This window comes from Oncorhynchus masou, chromosome 27 (genome assembly GCF_036934945.1).
Source record: "Oncorhynchus masou masou isolate Uvic2021 chromosome 27, UVic_Omas_1.1, whole genome shotgun sequence".
NCBI classification, from domain to species: domain Eukaryota; kingdom Metazoa; phylum Chordata; class Actinopteri; order Salmoniformes; family Salmonidae; genus Oncorhynchus; species Oncorhynchus masou.
In genome coordinates this window covers 45,769,380-45,791,772 of record NC_088238.1, presented here as the reverse complement: position 1 = coordinate 45,791,772, position 22,393 = coordinate 45,769,380, and the positions used below count along the sequence as shown (strand labels likewise).

At 42.4% G+C, this 22,393-nt stretch overlaps 2 protein-coding genes across 3 annotated transcripts; both read right to left on the bottom strand.

Moving 5' to 3' along the window:
* Nucleotides 1–6,640: 6,640 nt before the first annotated feature.
* Nucleotides 6,641–10,027, bottom strand: LOC135516293 (high affinity immunoglobulin epsilon receptor subunit gamma-like). Of its 2 annotated transcripts, none has more exons than XM_064940461.1 (5): nucleotides 9,732–10,027; nucleotides 8,168–8,259; nucleotides 7,355–7,387; nucleotides 6,964–6,987; nucleotides 6,641–6,857 (listed from the first exon to the last, which is right to left on the bottom strand). In XM_064940461.1, exons 1-5 carry the CDS (start codon nucleotides 9,790–9,792, stop codon nucleotides 6,795–6,797), a joined length of 273 nt encoding a protein of 90 aa, XP_064796533.1. In that variant the 5' UTR covers nucleotides 9,793–10,027; the 3' UTR covers nucleotides 6,641–6,794. The 2 variants fall into 2 exon arrangements, with proteins under 2 accessions (XP_064796533.1, XP_064796532.1); XM_064940460.1 differs by having other exon boundaries at nucleotides 7,355–7,399; nucleotides 9,732–10,025.
* A 212-nt stretch (nucleotides 10,028–10,239) lies between these two features.
* On the bottom strand, nucleotides 10,240–21,719 carry ndufs2 (NADH:ubiquinone oxidoreductase core subunit S2). The gene is made up of 13 exons (XM_064940459.1): nucleotides 21,585–21,719; nucleotides 20,165–20,268; nucleotides 19,116–19,306; nucleotides 18,775–18,895; nucleotides 16,646–16,758; nucleotides 16,195–16,269; nucleotides 15,808–15,971; nucleotides 15,600–15,719; nucleotides 15,162–15,291; nucleotides 14,739–14,834; nucleotides 11,645–11,728; nucleotides 11,178–11,235; nucleotides 10,240–10,453 (listed from the first exon to the last, which is right to left on the bottom strand). The coding sequence occupies exons 1-13, from the start codon at nucleotides 21,689–21,691 to the stop codon at nucleotides 10,416–10,418; spliced, it is 1,401 nt and encodes a 466-aa protein (XP_064796531.1). The 5' UTR covers nucleotides 21,692–21,719; the 3' UTR covers nucleotides 10,240–10,415.
* Nucleotides 21,720–22,393: the final 674 nt, after the last annotated feature.

Genomic DNA, 22,393 nt, shown 5'->3' with positions numbered 1-22,393 from the left:
GGTGTATCCTATCTACAATATACCATGATCTAGGTGTATCCTATCTACAATTTACCATGATCTAGGTGTATCCTATCTACAATTTACCATGATCTAGGTGTATCCTATCTACAATTTACCATGATCTAGGTGTATCCTATCTACAATATGATCTAGGTGTATCCTATCTACAATATACCATGATCTAGGTGTATCCTATCTACAATAAACCATGATCTAGGTATATCCTATCTACAATATACCATGATCTAGGTGTATCCTATCTACAATATACCATGATCTAGGTGTATCCTATCTACAATATACCATGATCTAGGTGTATCCTATCTACAATATACCATGATCTAGGTGTATCCTATCTACAATATACCATGATCTAGGTGTATCCTATCTACAATATACCATGATCTAGGTGTATCCTATCTACAATAAACCATGATCTAGGTATATCCTATCTACAATAAACCATGATCTAGGTGTATCCTATCTACAATAAACCATGATCTAGGTGTATCCTATCTACAATAAACCATGATCTAGGTGTATCCTATCTACAATATACCATGATCTAGGTGTATCCTATCTACAATAAACCATGATCTAGGTGTATCCTATCTACAATATACCATGATCTAGGTGTATCCTATCTACAATAAACCATGATCTAGGTGTATCCTATCTACAATATACCATGATCTAGGTGTATCCTATCTACAATAAACCATGATCTAGGTGTATCCTATCTACAATAAACCATGATCTAGGTGTATCCTATCTACAATAAACCATGATCTAGGTGTATCCTATGTACAATATACCATGATCTAGGTGTATCCTATCTACAATTTACCATGATCTAGGTGTATCCTATCTACAATATACCATGATCTAGGTGTATCCTATCTACAATTTACCATGATCTAGGTGTATCCTATCTACAATATACCATGATCTAGGTGTATCCTATCTACAATATACCATGATCTAGGTGTATCCTATCTACAATATACCATGATCTAGGTGTATCCTATCTACAATATACCATGATCTCCATCTATCCCTTTAGGCACCAGAAAAAAAATATATAGTTTCATTGCTTGACATCTTCATAAGTGGGGTAATTTCAGGAGCTGGTGATGAAAAAGAGTTGAAAGGTAAGGGAAATGTTTCCCATTTTAGCTCCGGCAGAATGACATCTCTACTGAAGGGGTTCAAGAAGGATGTCAAACAGTTAGGAGCCCTCAGGCATTTTCAGTAGGGTAAATGGACTACCCTTTACATACTCCCTCTTCACCGTTTCCTCCTTTCCATTGACAGTGGCCATGTAGCTGTTACAGCATCGTCGCCATCCTGTGGTATACACTCAGCATTACATGTCAACTCCATCAGAGATTGCGTTAGGCTTAGCCCAGTGTTTCCCAAACCGGGTCCTGGGGACCACACACTTTTTGGTTTTTGCCATAGCACTACACAGCTGATTCAAATAATGAACTAATCATCAAGCTTTGATTATTTGAATTAGCTGTGTAGTGCTTGGGCAAAAAAACAAAATGTGCACCCTTTGGGGTCCCCAGGAACGAGTTTAGGAAATGCTGGCTTAGCCCTCAGCCTCTGCCGAATCCTCAGGCCAACAACCGGATATTCCGGTTTTCAGGGGAAATGGAAAGAGAGCCTATGACACGACTACCGCTTTTGTATTGTAATAAGGTAACGCTCCATCTTAACTCCTCCAACAGGTGTAGACTTTTCCGGGAAATGCTTACTTTACGAGCCCTTTCCCAACAATGTCAAAAAGTACGAAACATTTGCAAAAACATTTTTTTTTTTAAGGAAAAGGTAACCATAAAATTACAATAACGAGGAGGAGGAGTACCGGTACAGAGTCAATGTGAAGGAGTACAAGGTAGTTGAGATAATACGTACATGTAGGTAGGGGTAAAAGTAACTAGGCAATCAGGATAGATAATAAACAGAGTAGCAGCATATGTGAAGATTGTGAAAATGTGTCTATGTGCGAGTGTGTGTGTGAGCGTGTATGTGTGAGCGTGTATGTGTGTGTGTGTGAGCGTGTGTGTGTGAGTGTGTATGTGTGTTGTGTGTGAGCGTGTATGTGTGTGTGTGTGTGAGCGTTTGTGTGTGTGCGTGTGTGTGTATGTTAGCTTGTGTGTGTGTGAGCGTGTGTGTGTGAGCGTGTATGTGTGAGCGTGTGTGTAGGTGAGCGTGTATGTGTGTGTGTGAGCGTGTGTGTGTGTGAGCGTGTATGTGTGTGTGAGCGTGAGTGTGTGTGTGTGTGAGTGTGTATGTGTTGTGTGTGAGCGTGTGTGTGTTGTGTGTGAGCGTGTATGTGTGTTGTGTGTGAGCGTGTATGTGTGTGAGCATGTATGTGTGTGTGTGAGCGTTTGTGTGTGTGTGTGTATGTTAGCTTGTGTCTGTGTGAGCGTGTATGTGTGTGTGTGTGAGCGTGTGTGTAGGTGTATGTGTGTGTGTGTGTGTGTGTGGTGAGCGTGTATGTGTGTGTGTGTGTGTGAGCGTGTATGTGTGTGTGTTGCGTGTGTGTGAGTGAGCATGTGTGTGTGTGAGCGTGTGTGAGAGCGTGTGTGTGTGTGAGCATGTATGTGTGTGTGTGAGCGTGTATGTGTGTGTGTGAGCGTGAGTGTATGTGTGTGAGTGTGTGTGTGTGTGTGTGAGTGTGTGTGTGTGTGTGTGTGTGTGTGTGTGTGTGAGTGTGTGTGTGTGTGAGTGTGTGTGTGAGTGTGTGTGTGAGTGTGTGTGTGTGAGTGTGTGTGTGAGTGTGTGTGTGTGTGTGTGTGTGTGTGTGTGTGAGTGTGTGTGTGTGAGTGTGTATGTGTGAGTGTGTGTGTGAGTGTGTGTGTGTGAGCGTGTATGTGTGAGTGTGTGTGTGAGCGTGTATGTGTGTGAGTGTGTGTGAGTGTGTGTGAGTGTGTAGTGTGTGTGTGTGTGAGTGTGTGTGTGAGCGTGTATGTGTGTGAGTGTGTGTGTGAGTGTGAGTGTGTGTGTGTGTATGTGTGTGAGTGTGTGTGAGTGTGTGTGTGAGTGTGTGTGTGAGTGTGTATGTGTTGTGTGCATAGAGCTGCTGCAAGAGGATCAGTGCATAAAAAAGGGGGTCAATGCAAATAGTCCAGGTAGCCATTTAACTGTTCAACAGCCTTATGGCTTGAAGCTGTTCAGGAGCCTTTTGGTCCCAGACTTGGCGCTCCTGTACTGCTTGCGGTGCACAGTGATGTAAAGTTAAGTCGTTTTTTGGAGTATCTGTACTTTAGTATTTTTGCCAACTTTTACTTCACTACATTCCTAAAGAAAATAATGTACTTTTTACTCCATACATTTTCCCTGACACCCAAAGTACTAGTTATCCAATTTACACACTTATCAGGAGAACATCCCTGGTCGTCCTTACTGCCCCTGATCTGGCAGACTCACTAAACACAATGCAGTTCGTAAATTATGTCTGAGTGTTGTAGTGTGCCCCTGGCTATCCTCAATAAAACATTGATGGTGCTTTTCATTTGAGCAATTCCATTAACTTTTGATACTTAAGTACATTTAAAACAAGAGGTCCTAGGTTGCATGGAGCTGGTCCATATGCACTTACGCTCTGTAGCACCTTATGGTCAGATTCCAAGCAGTTTCCTTACCAAGCAGTGACGCAGGCAGTCAAGCTGCTCTCAATTAAGGTGAGCAGCGAGAACCCTGCTAACTGAACTGGAGAAAACGTTGAGCTCCAACGAAGCTAAGCATTGGAGCGAAGCGTTGTCAAGAGGCTCTGGTCAAGCGACCGCATACAACTGCAGATTGACGATGGCGGCATTTTCCGAGCTAAACTGACCAAGGCGTACCTCCAACAACAGATAATGCCTTGCATAATTCTGCCCCCAAATAATTTAAATGTCTCTTACCCAGTGGCATGTGAGCTATTTAGGTGAGCGCTGATGCCGCCCGTGATAAGCAGTGCCCACTTAAACATATGTTGCTTGTCCAAACCGAGCGCGCCTCTCCAGGTTGCTGTTGGAGGTGACCAGCTGTGGCGCTCAACCAACTTTCGGTTTTAAAAAATGGTCTAACATAAACCATGTACCATATAGCCTACGTTAGAAAGAGTATATGGCATTTTCTGTAGCCTACAGACTGGAGTGGATGTGAAAATTTGACAATGTCACGAGACACGTTTGATATTATGCACGTTTCTTTGATCAAACAGCCTAACCTAAATGGCATAAAAAAATGCGCTTTGATGTGAATATGGCAAATTAACAAACGTGATATCCTTTAAAAAAAGGACAGGTAAAAAAAATGACAGTACGGAATGGAAAATCAGGCTCCTCACAACTGATGTCTAGGAGTTTCACCCAGTAGGCTAAATTGTTATGATAATCAGTAGTACAAGTTTTGTATCCTTCAATTCCAGACCGGCCTTGATTTCAACATCCATGAACCGGGACAAATCTGAACCAATCATCGACATCTGTTTCACAAGTTTGGACAGCACAGTAGATGACAGCAGAGTATATTAAATAAAAGTATAGTTCAGTACAGTATAATGTACTGCATTGTACCCTACTTTACTCTTCATTAAGATGTCTTTTCATGTTTTTTTCAGTACCGAAAATGAACCTGATTTCAACATCCAGAAAATACGTATTTTAAACGTCCGGAAAATACATATGTTCAACTTTCATTAGAAACCTAAAATTAACCTAACTTCAAAGTCTGGAAAAATACATATTTTAGACTTATTTTCAGTGTTATTTTGCTTGTGACTGTTCTAGTAGAACGCACAAGACCGCGCGCACACAGACACACACATGACAGAAACTTTGCAGTGGCCACAAAGAGGATGTGAGTCGGACAGTGTGTGGCCGGGGCCAGGATCAGTTGCCATGTGGCTTCGGTGTAACGGAAATCAGCCTCTGAAATAGCGTGAGCTAGATACATCAACTGTGTGAAAGAAAATATCAAAATAACCTACCACAGACCAGTTTGATATTTTATCAGAATGTATTATAAAAACACCATAGCAACTTTTAAAATTCCCAACAATAGACCCAGAACACCAATATCAATAGTTTAAAACTGTACATGATTTGATAAATCGGTGAATGAAGCTATATGGGGCGGCAGGGTAGCCTAGTGGTTAGAGCGTTGGACTAGTAACCGAAAGGTTGCAAAACATCATTCTCGAGCTGGATCTAAAAAACCTCAATATAAGTATCATACAAAGAAGAAATAGGCTGCACAAACAAGTTAAACATCCAACCATTTCGTGCAGATGAATTACCTGACGCATGAAAAAAGTCACGACCAAGCTATGGAAACACAAAATGCCGGTGTTGTGCCGGAATCGCGTTCGTCATTGCTTGCTAGTTGAGATTTCAGCTCTTCAATCAGTTTTCGGTTTGGTATATGGCGGTTCTAGCTTGTATGGCGCCCTGGGAGAACCCCCGCTTCAAGGTGCCGCCCGTTCCTAAATCCGCTACTGATTTGTATTAGTTTAAAAATACATCTCTTTGCCAAAATTCGTCATCTCTCCCAATGTCTCATTCGACTAGTATTTTTGAAAGTGCAAGGATAATAATTCAGCTATAGTTGTTCTGAAATGTTTATTCCTTGCCAACATTTTACTCCCTCCTTTGTTTAATTATAACACACATACATTGATTATTAATTTCAGTTGCCTGACGTGAAGTTTGTTCTATAGAGCGTATTTGACTCTGATGTGTGCCACAGAAAGTATTTTGACTCTAGCCACAAAATTAAGGAAATTAGAAGGGGGGGGGGGGTTCTGGCAGGGGGAGATTTTTGACACAACACCTGTACAATCTTATACTGACAAGACAGTTTGTTCGTTCGACATGGTGGGATACTTTTATGTCGGTGAGAAATGGCGGTGGAAACGTTTTCTGCGCAAATATTGATATAATAACCATCATATCGAAGTAAATTTGGGGGTCATGAAATTATATGTTGTGTGGTTCTCCCACTACATCTCGGGAAAGCATGCAGTTTATTTGGCTCCAGATTAAATAAATTATGAACTTCACAGGGTGGTGAATGTACAAGGTGTTGGCTTGCTTGCTCCTATACAATTAACATCGAGGGTCTTATTGAGATAACGAACGATGATTTGGTTTGACCAATACAAATAATATCGCTCTTATTCATAATAATCTCATAATAGGTAGCCTACCCGCACTGTATCTGCTAGGTGTTGGCTAGAGCGCATGTGCCAAGACCAACTCGGGTACATTTGCTATTCAATGCAACAGCTTTTGTGACTAATTATCAGCAGAGTTGAAAATGCGATAGAAATTGTATTTTTTATTCGGTACATGGGAATTGAACCGTAAAATATATTTGTACGTGCACTACGTCGTCACGCACAGGATTGTATCCTCATAAAGTCAGTCAAACATATCTGGTGGGAAAATGCGCATATTATTTTATGCAGATTTTATAATATTTACATGAAAATCTGTCGAAAATTGGATGCAAACCTAGCTACTGTCAAACCAATCGTAAATACATTTTTACCCACTGCTCAACTTCTTCCCTCTTTTGCTCTTCTCACGTTTCTCTCTCTTTCGAGACACATGCCACAACATACAAAGGAGGCTTTCACATATGAATTGCAAATACATGTTTTTAAAAACCGTTACATTTTCGCTCAAAAGCTGTTAAATAAAATACATAAGATGCAATGGAAATGCCTGGAAAGACAAAAGTGATTTAACAAATGGAAAGAGTCAAACGTTCTTCTTTCTTCAACTCATCCTCGACTAGTGCAATCCTTTCTTCTGACCGATGGTCTGGTAGGTGTCTGCAGAATGAGGAGTCAATCCCTGAGATTTGGGAGAGAGAGAGAGAGAGAGCGAGAAAAAATATAATTAAGCAAAGACCTACAATTGAAATTCCACACATCAACTAAGATCACCATCACCAACTCACCGTATAGATGCTCTCCTCTGCATTCTGTGTCAGAGTGAAAGAGAAACACCATTACAAAACACAAACACTGAGGAAAATGACTAAATCACTATTCATGCAACATCTTGAAACAGGGTGCGCTTGTGTGTGAAAAATGTGTGAAGTGTGTGAAAAATAAGCTATTAGGTTTAATGTTTGTCAGGAAATTCCTCCCTACCCCCAACTGACTGCAAAGCTGTAGTTGTGTTTGTCTGCCTTGTACAGGACTTGAAAATGGTTTGGAGCATATCTCACATTACATCGATTTGATCCCCGGGCCAACTGCAGGGGCTTGTTTTCATGTATCTGGGTGCCATAAGGGCTTGTTTAATGGGGTTTAACAGTGTAGATCATGTCACTGTGGCTTTCTCACCACTGGCTTTGCTGTCCCAGTCACCGGAGCCATCTGTGGGAAATACTGAGTGTTGAAAGATAGAGGTAAAACAGACAGACAGATGAAACTGAATCAACCCCAAGCTATTCTAGGCATTTGTGCAGTTCTGAAATGACTGGATGGGTTGGATAAGTATAAGCAATATGGTGAAAAAATTCACCTCACCTTCCAGAGGACAAGGTGGAGCTACTACCATAGTTCATTTACCCATAGTCATACTGCAGAGAACATTGTTTTTTTTTAGATCAGTGTTTATACCTATCCATGTCTTTCAGATCTACAGTGCCTTCAGAAGGTGTTCATACCGTTGGACTTATTCCACATTTTGTTGTTACAGCCTGAATTCAAAATGGAATCAATAGATTTTTATCTCTCTCGCCCATCTACTGTACACACATTAACTCGTAATGACAGTGAAACCTTGTTTAGAATTGTTTAGCTAATTTATTGAAAATTAAATACAGAAATCTCATTTACATAAGTATTCACACTCCTTTGCTATGACACTCCAAATTGAGCTCAGGTGTATCCAATTTCCTTTGATCATCCTTGAGGTGTCACTACAACTTGATTGAAGTCCACTTTTGGCCAATTCAACTGTTTGGACATGATTCAGAAAGAAACACCTGTCTACATAAGGTCCCACAGTTGACAGTGCATGTCAGATCAGAAACTATACAATGAAGTCCAATGAACTGTCTGTAGATCTCCACAATATAATTGTGATGAGGCATATACAGTATCTGGGGAAAGAGTATAAAACTATTTCTAGAGTGTAGAAGGCAGCTGTACCTTGATCCTGCAGTATAGCACGGTAAGGATGATACCATACAGAAACAAGATGGCGTCCAGGATGTAGCAGATCTGAGGCTCAACCAGGGCCTCTGAGGACAGAGGAGAAGAACTGCTATTTACAGGATGGTCCTCTGAGGTTTGACCACCAATTTAGTCATTTAGCAGATGCTCTTATCCAGAGCGACTTACAGTGCATGTAACTAAGGTAGGTAAAAACAACCAGACTATCAGTTATCGCAAGTGACCACCAGTAATCAGTCTGTCGCGCAGATCTCAGTCAAATAGGCATATCTTCAAATTGAGTGTCTCTGTTTTCAAATGGAAAATGTGATTATTTTATCTTTATCAGTTTGGTGTGTGTGTGTGTGTGTGCAAGTGTGAGGCGGGATTAGGGTGATGTGGTTGATTTATCTATGATCTCTTTTGGTTTCCCTACCTCATATCTGTGAACCTCAAAACATCTGTCGATTTAAATAGAGAACGCTATGTGCAAGAAAACACTATGGAGAACACTGAAATGTGTACTGTATATGCATGCATATAGGTGCAGTACATCTACACTGATGCTTAGACATAGTGTGGACCATGCAGATGGTGCTGACGTTTCGTCAGTGCCGTGAAAAAGTAATGCCATCACTTTCTTCAGTATCAAATGTTAGAGGACCAATGTGGCCACTGCTTTGCTTCTGCGGTCCCAGAAAGGGCTCCAAAACAATAAGAATTGAGCCCTATCCCCCTTTTTTTAGTTGTTACACACGGTCCATCACACCAGTAGTTCATCATACCAATTACCACTGACATCGTTTTGTCCTCTATATTGAGAATGTCAGAATCACCTACACTCCACCAATATACATTTTTTTTTTTTGCGCCAAACTCCATTTGGTTATAATGAAAAATCTATTTCTAAAACCAGGTTAAAACAGTCATGAGCAAAACCATTTACAGACAGGAAAAGCTATGATTTACTTCATCCTTTCAGGAAGGAGAAATTATGATCCCCACTTCAACAATTATTGTAAACGTGTCACTACAGGGTTTCTATCAACAAAATAGTTGATTATTCATATGACCAAAATAATATGACGAGTTCCAAATACCAGTACATCACATTCAAATATTTTCACTGGCGGACTTGTCAGTCTTCAGTAAAAAGATTTGAATGTGATGTATCGGCATTTGTAACTCAAACTATGTTAATTGCTGGACTCCCTGAGATCTGGGCCCGTTTCGACAAAGCATCTCAGCGTAGGAGTGCTGATCTAAGATCCGTTTTGCCTTGTAGATCATAATGAATAAGATTATATGGTCAGATCCTAGATCAGCACTACTCTGAAATGCTTTGTGGAATGAGCCCTGATCTCAACCATGGGACTCACCATGATACTTTATAATTTACTTGACTTTAAAATATTTCCTCCAGTGGAAGACCAAATTTAGTTGGGAGTTATACTAATCAAAAAGTTAAACTCATGTTAATCCCACAAAAAAATAACACTTTCAAAGCACAGGTCAACAACCAAACATCAAGAGGTTTGTACTTATCAAACTCCAGACTCACCAGCGCTGCCAAAGCTCAACCACAGAGGAAGAGCTGAAAGAACCTGGAATCTGCCTCCCATTGTCACAGCAACAAGGATACAACAGGACACACCACAACAGTAGGCAGCGGCAACCAGCTCTTTTTACCGGACGTCAGACTGCTCAGTCAGTAACAGTACATCGGTTGAGCAGGGCTGACTAGTCGGTTGGTTAAGTGTGGTGATGACGCAGTGTTACAAAGAAAGCCAGGGTAGAGCAGCAGGGGGAAGTTGTGGTCGAGCTCAGTCCATTTTTTATGATCAGACCACTCCCCTGTCTGTGGGCCTACACACAGCGTTGGAGGAAGGACAGACTGAAAGACCTAGAATGCGTCGGGTCCTGTCGACTTACTCTATCTTTACCACATGTTGGTTGTGCAACATGGTGTTTTGAAAACGGAAATAACATTGAGCTATGACTTCCCTGAAGTCCTTACTGTAGGTTTCTTAACTACAAAGATACTGAGTGAAATGAAACTATTTGACCAATCAGAGATAAAATATTTATTAGGTTTACATTATTATACGTCAATGATTACGAGTTGGCCCATCTGTCAAAATCCCAGTACAGTGAATGAGAGAAACAAGGTAGTAAAGACAGCGCTGAGAAATCCTCTTCAGAGTGGAACCATGGGTGTCATCTTTCAACAGTCAGGTGTTTTAACTTAACGGTCAACTTCGCCAAACACAATGTCCTGGGTGCCTGTCACGAGAAGAAAAAATATTTTAAATAAAAAAATAAATCAACCATAGATTAAACATGAACTCCACTGAACAAAAATATAACTGCAACATGTGAAGTGTTGGTCCCATGTTTCATGAGCTGAAATAAAATATCCCATAAATGTTCTATATGTACAAACCACATCTAACCACGCCAGCCAAGGACAACGTGTTCCAATTCCCGCCAATATCCAGCAACTTTGCACAACCATTGAAGAGTGAGCCAACATTCCACAGGCCACAATCAACAGCCTGATCAACTCAACGTTAAGGAAATGAGGCAAATTGTGATCAAACCAGATACGGACTGGTCTTCTGATCCACGCTCATATTTAAAAAAAAAAATTAAAAAAATTAAGGTATCCGTGATCAACATGTCTATCTGTATTCCCAGTCATGTGAAATCCATAGATTAGCACCGAACAAATGTATTTAAAATTAACTGACTTCCTTATGAACTGCAACTCCTTTGTAAAACCTTTGAAAATGTTGCGTTTATATTTTTGTTCAGTGTACATGAATTGCATTGCTAAGGATTCTGATATTCATGGTTGACTGATAACATAAGGGTCGTGTTCAGCAGGGAGAATCTTTTGTGAAACAGAGGTGCTAATACAATTAGAACACAGATTTTTGTTAACTGTCACAAAACATTTTGCTACAATGTGTCCTACTGAATATGACCCAGTAGAAACATTTCTTACCAATAATGGCCACTACGTCAGCCAGCATGTGTCCTTTAGCCATCATATCCAGGGCAGCCTGGGGGAAAAAAACATCAAATCAACTCCAAACCAACCAACTCCAATCCAACTATAAACTGAAAGAAGCATCATACATAGATTTTTTCTTATAAAATCTGTGTTGCGACACGTTTGTGCAATGCACTTTATTTAAAGTGATTTGATACAGAAACCAAAACAGTGTGGGACGGTCTGGTGTGTTAATGTCCCAAGAACAAACATGTTACAACACAGACAGAGAGGGGAAGGCAGGGTTGGGTTTGTTATCTTTTACAAACGCTATTATACTGGTTTATAAATGTCCTTAATGAATTATAAGTAGCCTTGAGGAAAAAGCTGTTTTACACATTGAATAATTTATAATAGCTGCATTTAATAATTCAGGGTGTGAATTCTGTCTGTGTTGTGGTAGTATGAGATCCCTGTACCAAGTGAGCGAATCCTGGAGCTTTGATTTTGCAGCGGTAGGGCCTGCTGGAGCCGTCAGATACCAGATACACACCAAACTCTCCCTGCAAAATAACACAATATTACACATTAATAATTCTACCCAACACATTCACACCAAACTCTCCCTGGAAGAGACAGGAGATCACATTACACAACAGCAGCACCTTTAATCTATCTATATAAATCTAATTTTATTTGTCACATACACATGGTTAGCAGATGTTAATTAGAGTGTAGCGAAATGCTTGTGCTTCTAGTTCCGACAATGCAGTAGTAACCAACGAGTAATCTAACCTAACAATTCCACAACTGCTACCTTATACACACAGGTGTAAGGGGATAAAGAATATGTACATAAAGATGAGTGATGGTACAGAACGGCATAGGCAAGATGCAGTAGATGGTATCGAGTACAGTATGTAAACATAAAAGTGGCATAGTTTAAAGTGGCTAGTGTTATATAAAGATGCAGTAGATGGTATAGAATACAGTATATATATATATATATGAGATGAGTAATGTAGGGTATGTAAACATTATATTAAGTGACATTGTTTAAAGTGGCTAGTGATACATTTTTTACATCAATTTCCAATATTAAAGTGGCTGGAGTTGAGTCAGTATGTTGGCAGCAGCCACTCAATGTTAGTGGTGGCTGTTTAACAGTCTGATGGCCTTGAGATAGAAGCTGTTTTTCAGTCTCTCGGTCCCTGCTTTGATGCACCTGTACTGACCTCGCCTTCTGGATGATAGCGGAGTGAACAGGCAGTGGCTCGGGTGGTTGTTGTCCTTGATGATCTTTATGGCCTTCCTGTGACATCGGGTGGTGTAGGTGTCCTGGAGGGCAGGTAGTTTGCCCCTGGTGATGCGTTGTGCAGACCTCACTACCCTCTGGAGAGCCTTACGGTTGTGGGCGGAGCTGTTGCCGTACCAGGCGGTGATACAGCCCGACATGATGCTCTCGATTGTGCATCTGTAAAAGTTTGAGTGCTTTTGGTGACAAGCCGAATTTCTTCAGCCTCAGGGCTGGGGCTGCTGCGCCTTCTTCACAATGCTGTCTGTGTGGGTGGACCAATTCAGTTTGTCCGTGACGTGTACGCAGAGGAACTTAAAACTTACTACCCTCTCCACTACTGTCCCGTCGATGTGGATAGGGGGGGGTGCTCCCTCTGCTGTTTCCTGAAGTCCACGATCATCTCCTTTGTTTTGTTGACGTTGAGTGCGAGGTTATTTTCCTGACACCACACTCCGAGGGCCCTCACCTCCATGTAGGCCGTCTCGTCGTTGTTGGTAATCAAGCCTACCACTGTAGTGTCATCCGCAAACTTGATGATTGAGTTGGAGGTGTGCATGGCCACGCAGTCGTGGGTGAACAGGGAGTACAGGAGAGGGCTCAGAACGTACCCTTGTGGGGCCCCAGTGTTGAGGATCAGCGGGGTGGAGATGTTTTTACCTACCCTCACCACCTGGGGGCGGCCCGTCAGGAAGTCCAGTACCGAGTTGCACAGGGCGGGGTCGAGACCCAGGGTCTCGAGCTTGATGATGAGTTTGGAGGGTACTATGGTGTTAAATGCTGAGCTGTAGTCAATGAACAGCATTCTCACGTAGGTATTCCTCTTGTCCAGATGGGTTAGGGCAGCGTGCAGTGTGGTTGCGATTGCGTAGTCTGTGGACCTATTGGGGCGGTAAGCAAATTGGAGTGGGTCTAGGCTGCCAGGTAGGGTGGAGGTGATATGGTCCTTGAGTAGTCTTTCAAAGCACTTCATGATGACGGAAGCGAGTGCTACGGGGCGGTAGTCATTTAGCTCAGTTTCCTTAGCTTTCTTGGGAAAAGGAACAATGGTGGCCCTCTTGAATCATGAGGGGACAGCAGACTGGGATAAGGATTGATTTAATATGTCCGTCAACACACCAGCCAGCTGGTCTGCGCATGTTCTGAGGATGCGGCTGGGGATGCTGTCTGGGCCTGCAGCCCTGCGAGGGTTAACAAGTTTAAATGTTTTACTCACATCGGCTGCAGTGAAGGAGAGTCCGCAGATTTTGGTAGTGGGCCATGTCAGTGGCACTGTATTGTCCTCAAAGCGAGCAAAGTAGTTATTTAGTCTGTCTGGGAGCAAGGCATCCTGGTCCGCAACGGGGCTGGTTTTCTTTTTGTAATCCGTGATTGACTGTAGACCTTGCCACATGGTGTGTATACTCACACTTAGCTTGTTTGATTGCCTTGCGGAGGAAAAAGCTACACTGTTTGTATTCAGTCATGTTTCCGGTCACCTTGCCCTGGTTAAAAGCAGTGGTTCGCGCTTTCAGTTTTGTGCGAATGCTGCCATCAATCCACGGTTTCTGGTTTAGGAATGTTTTAATAGTTGCTATGGGTACGACATCGCCAATGCACTTTCTAATGAACTCGCTCACAGAATCAGCGTATTCGTCAATGTTGTTGGATGCAATGCGAAACATATCCCAATCCACGTGATTGAAGCGTGGAATCAGATTGGTCGGACCAGCGTTGAAGCGGGAGCTTCCTGTTTTAGTTTCTGTCTGTAGGCTGGAAGCAACAAAATGGAGTCGTGGTCAGCTTTTCCGAAAGGAGGGCGGGGGAGGGCCTTATATGCGTCGTGGAAGTTAGAATAACAACGATCCAGGGTTTTACCAGCTCTGGTAGCACAATCAATATGCTGATAGAATTTAGAGTCTTGTTTTCAGATTAGCCTTGTTAAAATCCCCAGCTACAATGAATGCAGCCTCAGGATATGTGGTTTCGAGTTTGCATAGAGTCAAATAAAGTTTGTTAAGGGCCATCGATGTGACTACAGATTCAAATTAACCAGCTAGCTAAATCTGGCACATTTACAGAATATCTCTGTCAAATCAATGTAATAAATGTTTTGGAATTGTGTTATATCTAAAGGCCTATGAACTACAAAATAGATCAGTTGGAGGAGAATCTCACGATTACAAGCAGTAAATTGCAAATATAGAATATCCTCAAAGTATTTGAGGTAAAAAAAAATGTAAATAGAGAGGCTCAAAGCCCTTCTATCCATGTCGGTCTGAGGAAAGGGGAGGGCTTACCTTGGGTGCTTCTACAGCTGTGTATGTGGATCCGGGGGGCACCTGGTAACCCTCTGTGTACAGCTTAAAGTGATGGATCAGAGACTCCATGGACATCTAACATGGGAACATTAACCACCATTACAACTGATGTGTATTCTTATTTAGACTCGATGTGAAACACTCCACCGTAACAAGGGCTTGTGTTTAACTACAGGGTAAGGCAGAAAAATTGAGGATGATCTAAATGCGCTGAATCAGTGTTTCTCCATCCTGGTCCCGAGCACCTAAAAAAGGTGCACTCGGACACCTGATTTAACTAATTAACTCATCAAGCCGTTTGATTAGTTGAATCCGGTGCGTTTAGCGCTAGGGCTAAAAACGTGCACCCCGCTGTCCTCAATGATCTCAAATAAAAATAAAAACATTCAGTCATTCGCCTACCTTCATCTCAGATCTCTTGGGCGGGGCCACCTTGGCGTCGTCCACTTTGATCTCTCCCGCTGGCATCTTGTTGAGGGCCTCGATCATGATCCTGAGACTTTGCCTCATCTCCTCCACCCTGCACAGGTACCTGACCGACACCAAGGACAAAGAGGAGAGGAAGGAGGGAGGGGAAACAAGATGTAAACATGTATATTGTGAAGGTATTTTAAAAGTTAGATAAGTAGATGGGGGGGGGGGGGGTTTAACCGCTGCCCTCCAGGGGCCTGTGGTCCGTGTGTGGCAGCACTACCACTAGACCAGCCGCCAACAACTCCAAAACAGGATTCAATCAAAAACAATCAATAACAAATATGAAGGTAAAACTCATCTACACAAACGCAATACTAAGTAAAAAAGAGAGAGGCAGACAGAGAGGACAGTAGGCGTCCTTCTCACCTGTCGTAGCAGTCTCCCTTGCTGCCGATGGGGACGTCAAACTCCACCTCGTCATACTTGTCGTAGGGCTGAGACTTCCTCAGGTCCCACTTGATGCCTGAACCCCTCAGCATCACACCACTGACAGACAAGCAGAGGGGGTGATTTACGTCTTTCATTAGCTTCACAACAGTTTGAGAGGGAGTGTGTGTGAGTGAGTGCGTCTCACCTGAAGCCATAGTTGAGTGCGTCCTCTGCAGACACAACCCCGATGTCCACGGTGCGGTTCTTCCAGATACGGTTGTTGGTCAACATCTCCTCCACCTCGTCTATTCTGATGGAGAAGTTCTTGCACCACTCATAGATATCATCCATTAGTCCCAGTGGCATGTCCTGGGACAAGCAGATAACACAATCTTTATAGCGACCATTCCATCGCATACATAGCTGTAGGGTGAAGTTGCCCCTAGACGCTGATCTTGGGTCAGTTTAGCGATCCCCCCCTTCTAATGGTGAAGGTTAGGATTGAGGAGAGGATGATGATCCTAGATCTGAACCTAGGGGAAACGCTACCCAGGAGAAACCCCGTGAGACTTAGTTCCCAGGCAGCCCTCACCTGGTGTACTCCTCCAGGTCTGACGTAGGCTGCATGCATCCTGGCCCCTGAGACACGCTCATAGAACTCAAACATCTAGGAGAAGGACAGAGACACGACAACACACCATGAAAAGGTCCAGTGCTATCAACAACAAAATGGTTTCCAGTGTTTTACATATTTACACACAGAGGTTGGAATAATACTGGGAAATTGTGAAAATTATGAAAATACACTTTTAGTGTAAGAGACGATTGAAAAGACTGCCTGAAATTTCATCCTGTTTGGGCGAGATGGAGTTTTGGCCTGCCTGGTGACATTAAATTAGTTAATATACCAATAAGAAAAAGGACTTCCAAAAATTGCTACTTCAGCAAAAGGAAGGAAGATCAGTACCCTGATTCTAGATCATCACTCCTACTCTGTTAAGCTTGATACGGCCCCAGATCCTAAATTCTGTTTCCATTCTCACCTTCTCTCTCTCCTCGAACATCCAGAAGAAGGGGGTCATGGCTCCGATGTCCAGGGCGTGGGTGGTGATGGCCATGATGTGGTTCAGGATGCGAGTCAGCTCTCCGAAAAGAACTGCAAAACAACAGAAGTAGACCCTGAAAAGTCATACTTACTTACTTACTTAACCACTGTTGCCCATCTTCGGCCTGTGTGGAGATTGTAACAGGCCCCAGTTCCTCTGTACAGTTGAAGTCAGAAGTTTATATATACCTTGGCCAACTACATTTATACTCAGTATTTCACAATTCCTGAAATTTAATCCGAGTAAAAATGTCCCGTCTTAGGTCAGTTAGGATCACCACTTCAATTTAAGAATGTGAAATGCCAGAAAAATAGAGAGAATGATTTCAGCTTTTATTTCTTTCATCACATTCCCAGTGGGTCAGAAGTATACATACACTCAATTAGTATTTGGTAGCATTGTCTTTAAATTGTTGAACTTGGGTCAAACGTTTCAGGTAGCCTTCCACAATAAGTTGGGTGAATTTTGGCCCATTCCTCTTGACAGAGCTGATGTAACTGAGTCAGGTTTGTAGGCCTCCTCGCTTGCACACGCCTTTTCAGTTTTGCCGACATTTTTTTTATAGAATTGAGGTCAGGGCTTTGTGATGGCGACTCCAATACCTTGACTTTGTTGTCCTTAAGCCATTTTGCCACAACTTTGGAAGTATGCTTTGGGTCATTGTTCCCATTTGGAAGACCCATTTGCGACCAAGCTTTAACTTCCTGACTGATATATTGAAGTAACATCAAGACATCCACAACTTTCCTTCCTCATGGTGCCATCTATTTTGTGAAGTGCACCATTCCCCCCTGCAGCAAAGCACCCCCACAACATGATGCTGCCACCCCTGTGCTTCACGGTTGGGATGGTGTTCTTCAGCTTGCAAACCTCCCCCTTTTTCTTCCAAACATAATGATGGTCATTATGGCCAAACAGTTATATTTTTGTTTCATCAGACCAGAGGACATTTCTCCAAAAAGTACGATCTTTGTCCCCATGTGCAGCTGCAAACCACAGTCTGGCTTTTTTTTTACAGCGGTTTTGGAGCAGTGGCTTCTTCCTTACTGAGCATCCTTTCAGATTATGTCAATATAGGACTCGTTTTACTGTGGCTATAGATACTTTTGTACCTGTTTCCTCCAGCATCTTCACAAGGTCCTTTGCTGTTGTTCTGGGATTGATTTGCACTTTTCGCACCAAAGTACGTTAATCTCTAGGAGACAGAATGCGTCTCCTTCCTGGGCGGTATGACGGCTGCGTGGCCCCATGGTGTTTATACTTGCGTACTATTGTTTGTACAGATTGACGTGGTACCTTCAGGAGTTTGGAAATTGCTCTCAAGGATGAACCAGACTTGTGGAGGTCTACAACTTTTTTTTTTTCTGAGGTCTTGGCTGATTTCATTTGATTTTCCCATGTCAAGCAGAGGCACTGAGTTTGAAGGTCGGCCTTGAAATACATCCCTAGGTACACCTCCAATTGACTCAAATAATGTCAATTAGCCTATCAGAAGCTTCCAAAGCCATGACATCATTTTCTGGGATTTTCCAAGCTGTTTAAAGGCACGGTCAACTTAGTGTATGTAAACTTCTGACCCACTGGAATTGTGATAGTGAATTATAAGTGAAATAATCTGTAAACAATTGTTGGAAAATGTCTTGTGTCATGCACAAAGTAGATGTCCTAACCGACTTGCCTAAACTATAGTTTGTTAACAAGAATTTTGTGGAGTGGCTGAAAAACGAGTTTTAATGACTAAACTTCCGACTTCAACTGTATATCCATGTTGACTGTTGAACTCCATGCAGCTCACTACTGCCCCCTAGTGACCTTGTATGAAAGAGTAAATGGGGCCCGATGACTGAAGAAGGTTATGATTCTCACGCTTGTTACTGTTGTGCTGGTAAAGGAGAGAGGTGCGCCGCCTTAATCTCAAATTTCACTTGTTAACCCAAACTGTATCTTTATCTCTGAACCGACAATTCGGGGGGAAAAAAGCTCATGCAAGTTGGTTTGCTCATCAGTTTGAGGTATTGGTTAGTTCGTCCTTTCTGGCAAGGTCGTCTAGTAGCACCTAGTCTTACCTCTGATCCACTGTGCGCGGGGTGGGGCCTGGATGTTGAGCAGCTTCTCCACGGCCAGAGAGTAGGCCTGCTCGTTACACATCATGGACACGTAGTCCAACCTGTCAAAGTAAGGCAGCGCCTATAGCAAAACACGGGAAGACTGGTCAATGCATTTCATCAAACAAAAACATGCCCGTTGTAGAAGAGCCTAAACACGAGCTTGTACATTACAAGCATCTTAGTCAGGACACTTATGCTAGTAACTTTCAGGCACTTTGCTATCCTAGCTGACGGCTGAACTATTCTGCCAGGATTTTTGTCTTCTTACATACCTTACTGTCTCTGGGTGTGCTACGTACCTGCAGGTAGGTCTTGTACTCAATGAGTTTTTCTGTGCCGCGGTGCAGCAGGCCCACGTGGGGATCACACTTCTTCACTGACTCCCCGCTGAGCTCCAGCACCAGACGCAGCACGCCATGGGCTGCGGGGTGCTGGGGCCCAAAGTTAATGGTCAAGTTAGACACCTCCTTCTCCATAGGAGCATCCTTATCTAAGAGAGGGATTGAGAGGAGATTTGGTAGTTTAAGTTTATAAGAAAAGCTACTTTCTTGTTTAAAGTAAAACCAACGCATTTTGTCTCTCAGGGTTCAACATAGAAAAAAGAAAGAGGTTGGACAGGCTAGTTGGTTCGGAATTCATGCATAAGTGTTTAGATAAAGCTGAATGTAGAATGGATATGATAAAGTCACAGAGTATGATGTGGAATGAATCTAAATCTATAATAAAGTCAAAGTTACAGAATGAGTTTAGAAACCACTGACAACCACGTTGTGGCCAAACAGGTTCGATGGAGTAGCATGCAATAAAATGCAACTCCCACATATGGAACTGACAGATTAGGGATTTGACCTTTGAGTACTCAAATGAAAAAAAGCTATTTGTAGAACAAGGGCGGCAGTGGGGAAAAATGTGCGCATTCATCTACATGCCAACAGTGAGAAAAAGTGCCTAATTTATCATAACCATTACAGATAACACATCCTAACTGCTAAGTTGCCTCATATTCAGCCAATAACAAAAAAGTGCCATTTAAGATACATTTGTTGAAACTGTAAAATCAACTGGTTATATTTTATTGTGGAAGACAATCAAAAAGGAAGTAAGCTGACTGTGGCGCTTGCTTGTGCTTACTGTGGCGCTTGCTGACTGTGGCTGTGCAATGGCATAGCCTTGTTTGTTCATTTTGCAGAAAATACACCCTTATTTCCAGAGCCCATATCACAGTCAAGACTCCTATTTTATAGTAAAAAAACATGTAATATAACAGAATAAAATTTGAGTACTCAATTACTCATGCGCATCATTAATAACTAGTAGGCCTATAGATGAAGACAACAGTGGGGCGTACCATTCCATGGTGGGGGGACCCATTTCTCAGTGATGGCGCTGGGGTACATCACCGCCCCAGCATAGTGCTCCGTCCACTCCACATCTGGCTGCCACTGTTTCTGCCTGGAAAGAGAGAATAACAAGCAACCATGATGCATCAATGGTACTATGGCAATGTGTGGATGTTGTTGACCAAGTGTTTAAACCAGGTGGTTTCAAACCGCCCCTCGGGGACCCCAACTGTTCCATGTCTTTGAACTAATCCTCAAGCTACCTGAATCAGGTGAGCTAGTTCAGGACTACAACAACATTGTGAAACGTCTAGGAGGTTTGAAAACCACTGGCTTGACCTACACCGTTTTGTGAGGTTAACTAATGCTTTCTCAGAGCAATAACAAAAACATATATGATCCCTGGCCATGACCCCACTCTGAGGGTGTCTCAGGGGGAGTGGGATATGCAACAAACAAAAAAACATTTCACACCACACACTTGTACATGTGTGAAACAGGACAAACATAAGCACCCCTTATTTGACAACCTGTGCCAAGTAAACTCCTAATATAAGTAGACTAGAGTCCAGGGTAGGGCATTAATCTGCTCTAGGTCAGCCAAGACAGACTGACGATTTGGTCACTAATCACATTTCACACAAGTAAAACGGTAGGATAAAACAGATTCACCAAATTAAATGTTTAGGTATAAAGCAGGCCTCAATATCAAGCATTATCTAACTGTTGGTAATGGTCCATAGCGACTTGTCAAGGCACAAATGGATCGGGTAGGATGAACTGTTCCAAGTTACTGTCTAACACGTTATGTTTGACCCTGAAGTGGTTCATATGAATGTGTGAGAGGTGTACAACCGGTGTTGTTGACCTCAATACAGTAAATGGCATCAGGTTATGTAAACACTCATTACACGTTATGTAAAACGTGTTGTTATTGAGCCTAGTTAACTACAATAAGGGGGCTAGCTAGCCTGGATTCCAGACCAATTTTGTGCTAACATTCCACATGTTTTTTCAGACAAAAGTAAGAAACATGCATTTGAATTGCAAGAAATTGCTAGGTAAAGTTTACGTCACTCTGCTTTTTCGCAAGATGACACGCTGGCCATGAATCGGATGTGCTGCAGTGCTGTCAAAATCCACCTGATTCGATTCAAGTAACCTAGCTACTAACGTTAGCAAGGTTGCCAACTAACAGCTGTTTTAATATTACAGGATTTATACAACAGTTCCTTCTGACATAACATAAGCGTGATGTGTGTCGTGTCAGGTATGTGAACGACAAGTCGGTGTTGTAGATGAGCAGTGCCTTTTGTTAGCTGGCTAATGCTAGCTGTTATGTGACCGTTTTTGATCCCTAAACGACCTACTTGGACATTATTGATCGGTTAAACTATAATTGCGCCTATCGAACTAAGATAATCTCACCTGTTTTGCAGGACAGTGCAAGCAGGGCTGACCAAATTACTATTTATAATCAATTTTGTTGAAGGACGTCCAAGTTTGCTAAGCGACCTCAACATTGTCCCCGCCATCTTGGCAGTCAAAGTTGCTCTGCACCCGGTGACGTAATGATGTCTTCGTCTTTGGGGTTTAAGGCGAACTACATGCTAAAAAGTGTATTATCGCCACCAACTGGACGGGGGTGAAAAAAATCATAAAAGAAAAGTATATTCCACTGGGAAGAGAACATTTACATGAATCCACAAAAACTACAAAATAATGTAAAATAAATTAATATATATATTCCAGCTCCTTCAGTCATTTGAAATCTAAAAAACCCGCTCAGGTTGAGGCCTGAAAGGGTGCGACCGCACGAACAAGTACTCCATGTAGCTCCTCAGACGTTAGATGTCTTTTAATCCCAGAAATAGTTCAACTGCAGAAACAATGATATCAACCTTTCAATGTGCACAGTGTCATTTACCACCATTGCTATGAAAGCAACAGTCCACTTTCTTCACCTGAAGAATTTCTGGGTCCTGTTGTTACGCAGGCTGCGGTGTATGTTGCAGTATAATTCTACCAGTATTTACTACCATCTGACGTTTAGGCCATTTTAACTGCCTCCTCATAGGAGACAGACTGTGCTGCTGGTGACCTCCATTTTTATCACCCTGATCAGGCATTCAAAGGACTCGTGTTCTCCACCGCAGGGACAACACTTTGCTCCTTGACCCTGGCCACTCTCTTCTGTTAAAATGTTTTATTTTTGGGGTTTGGGAAGCAAAGTTGAC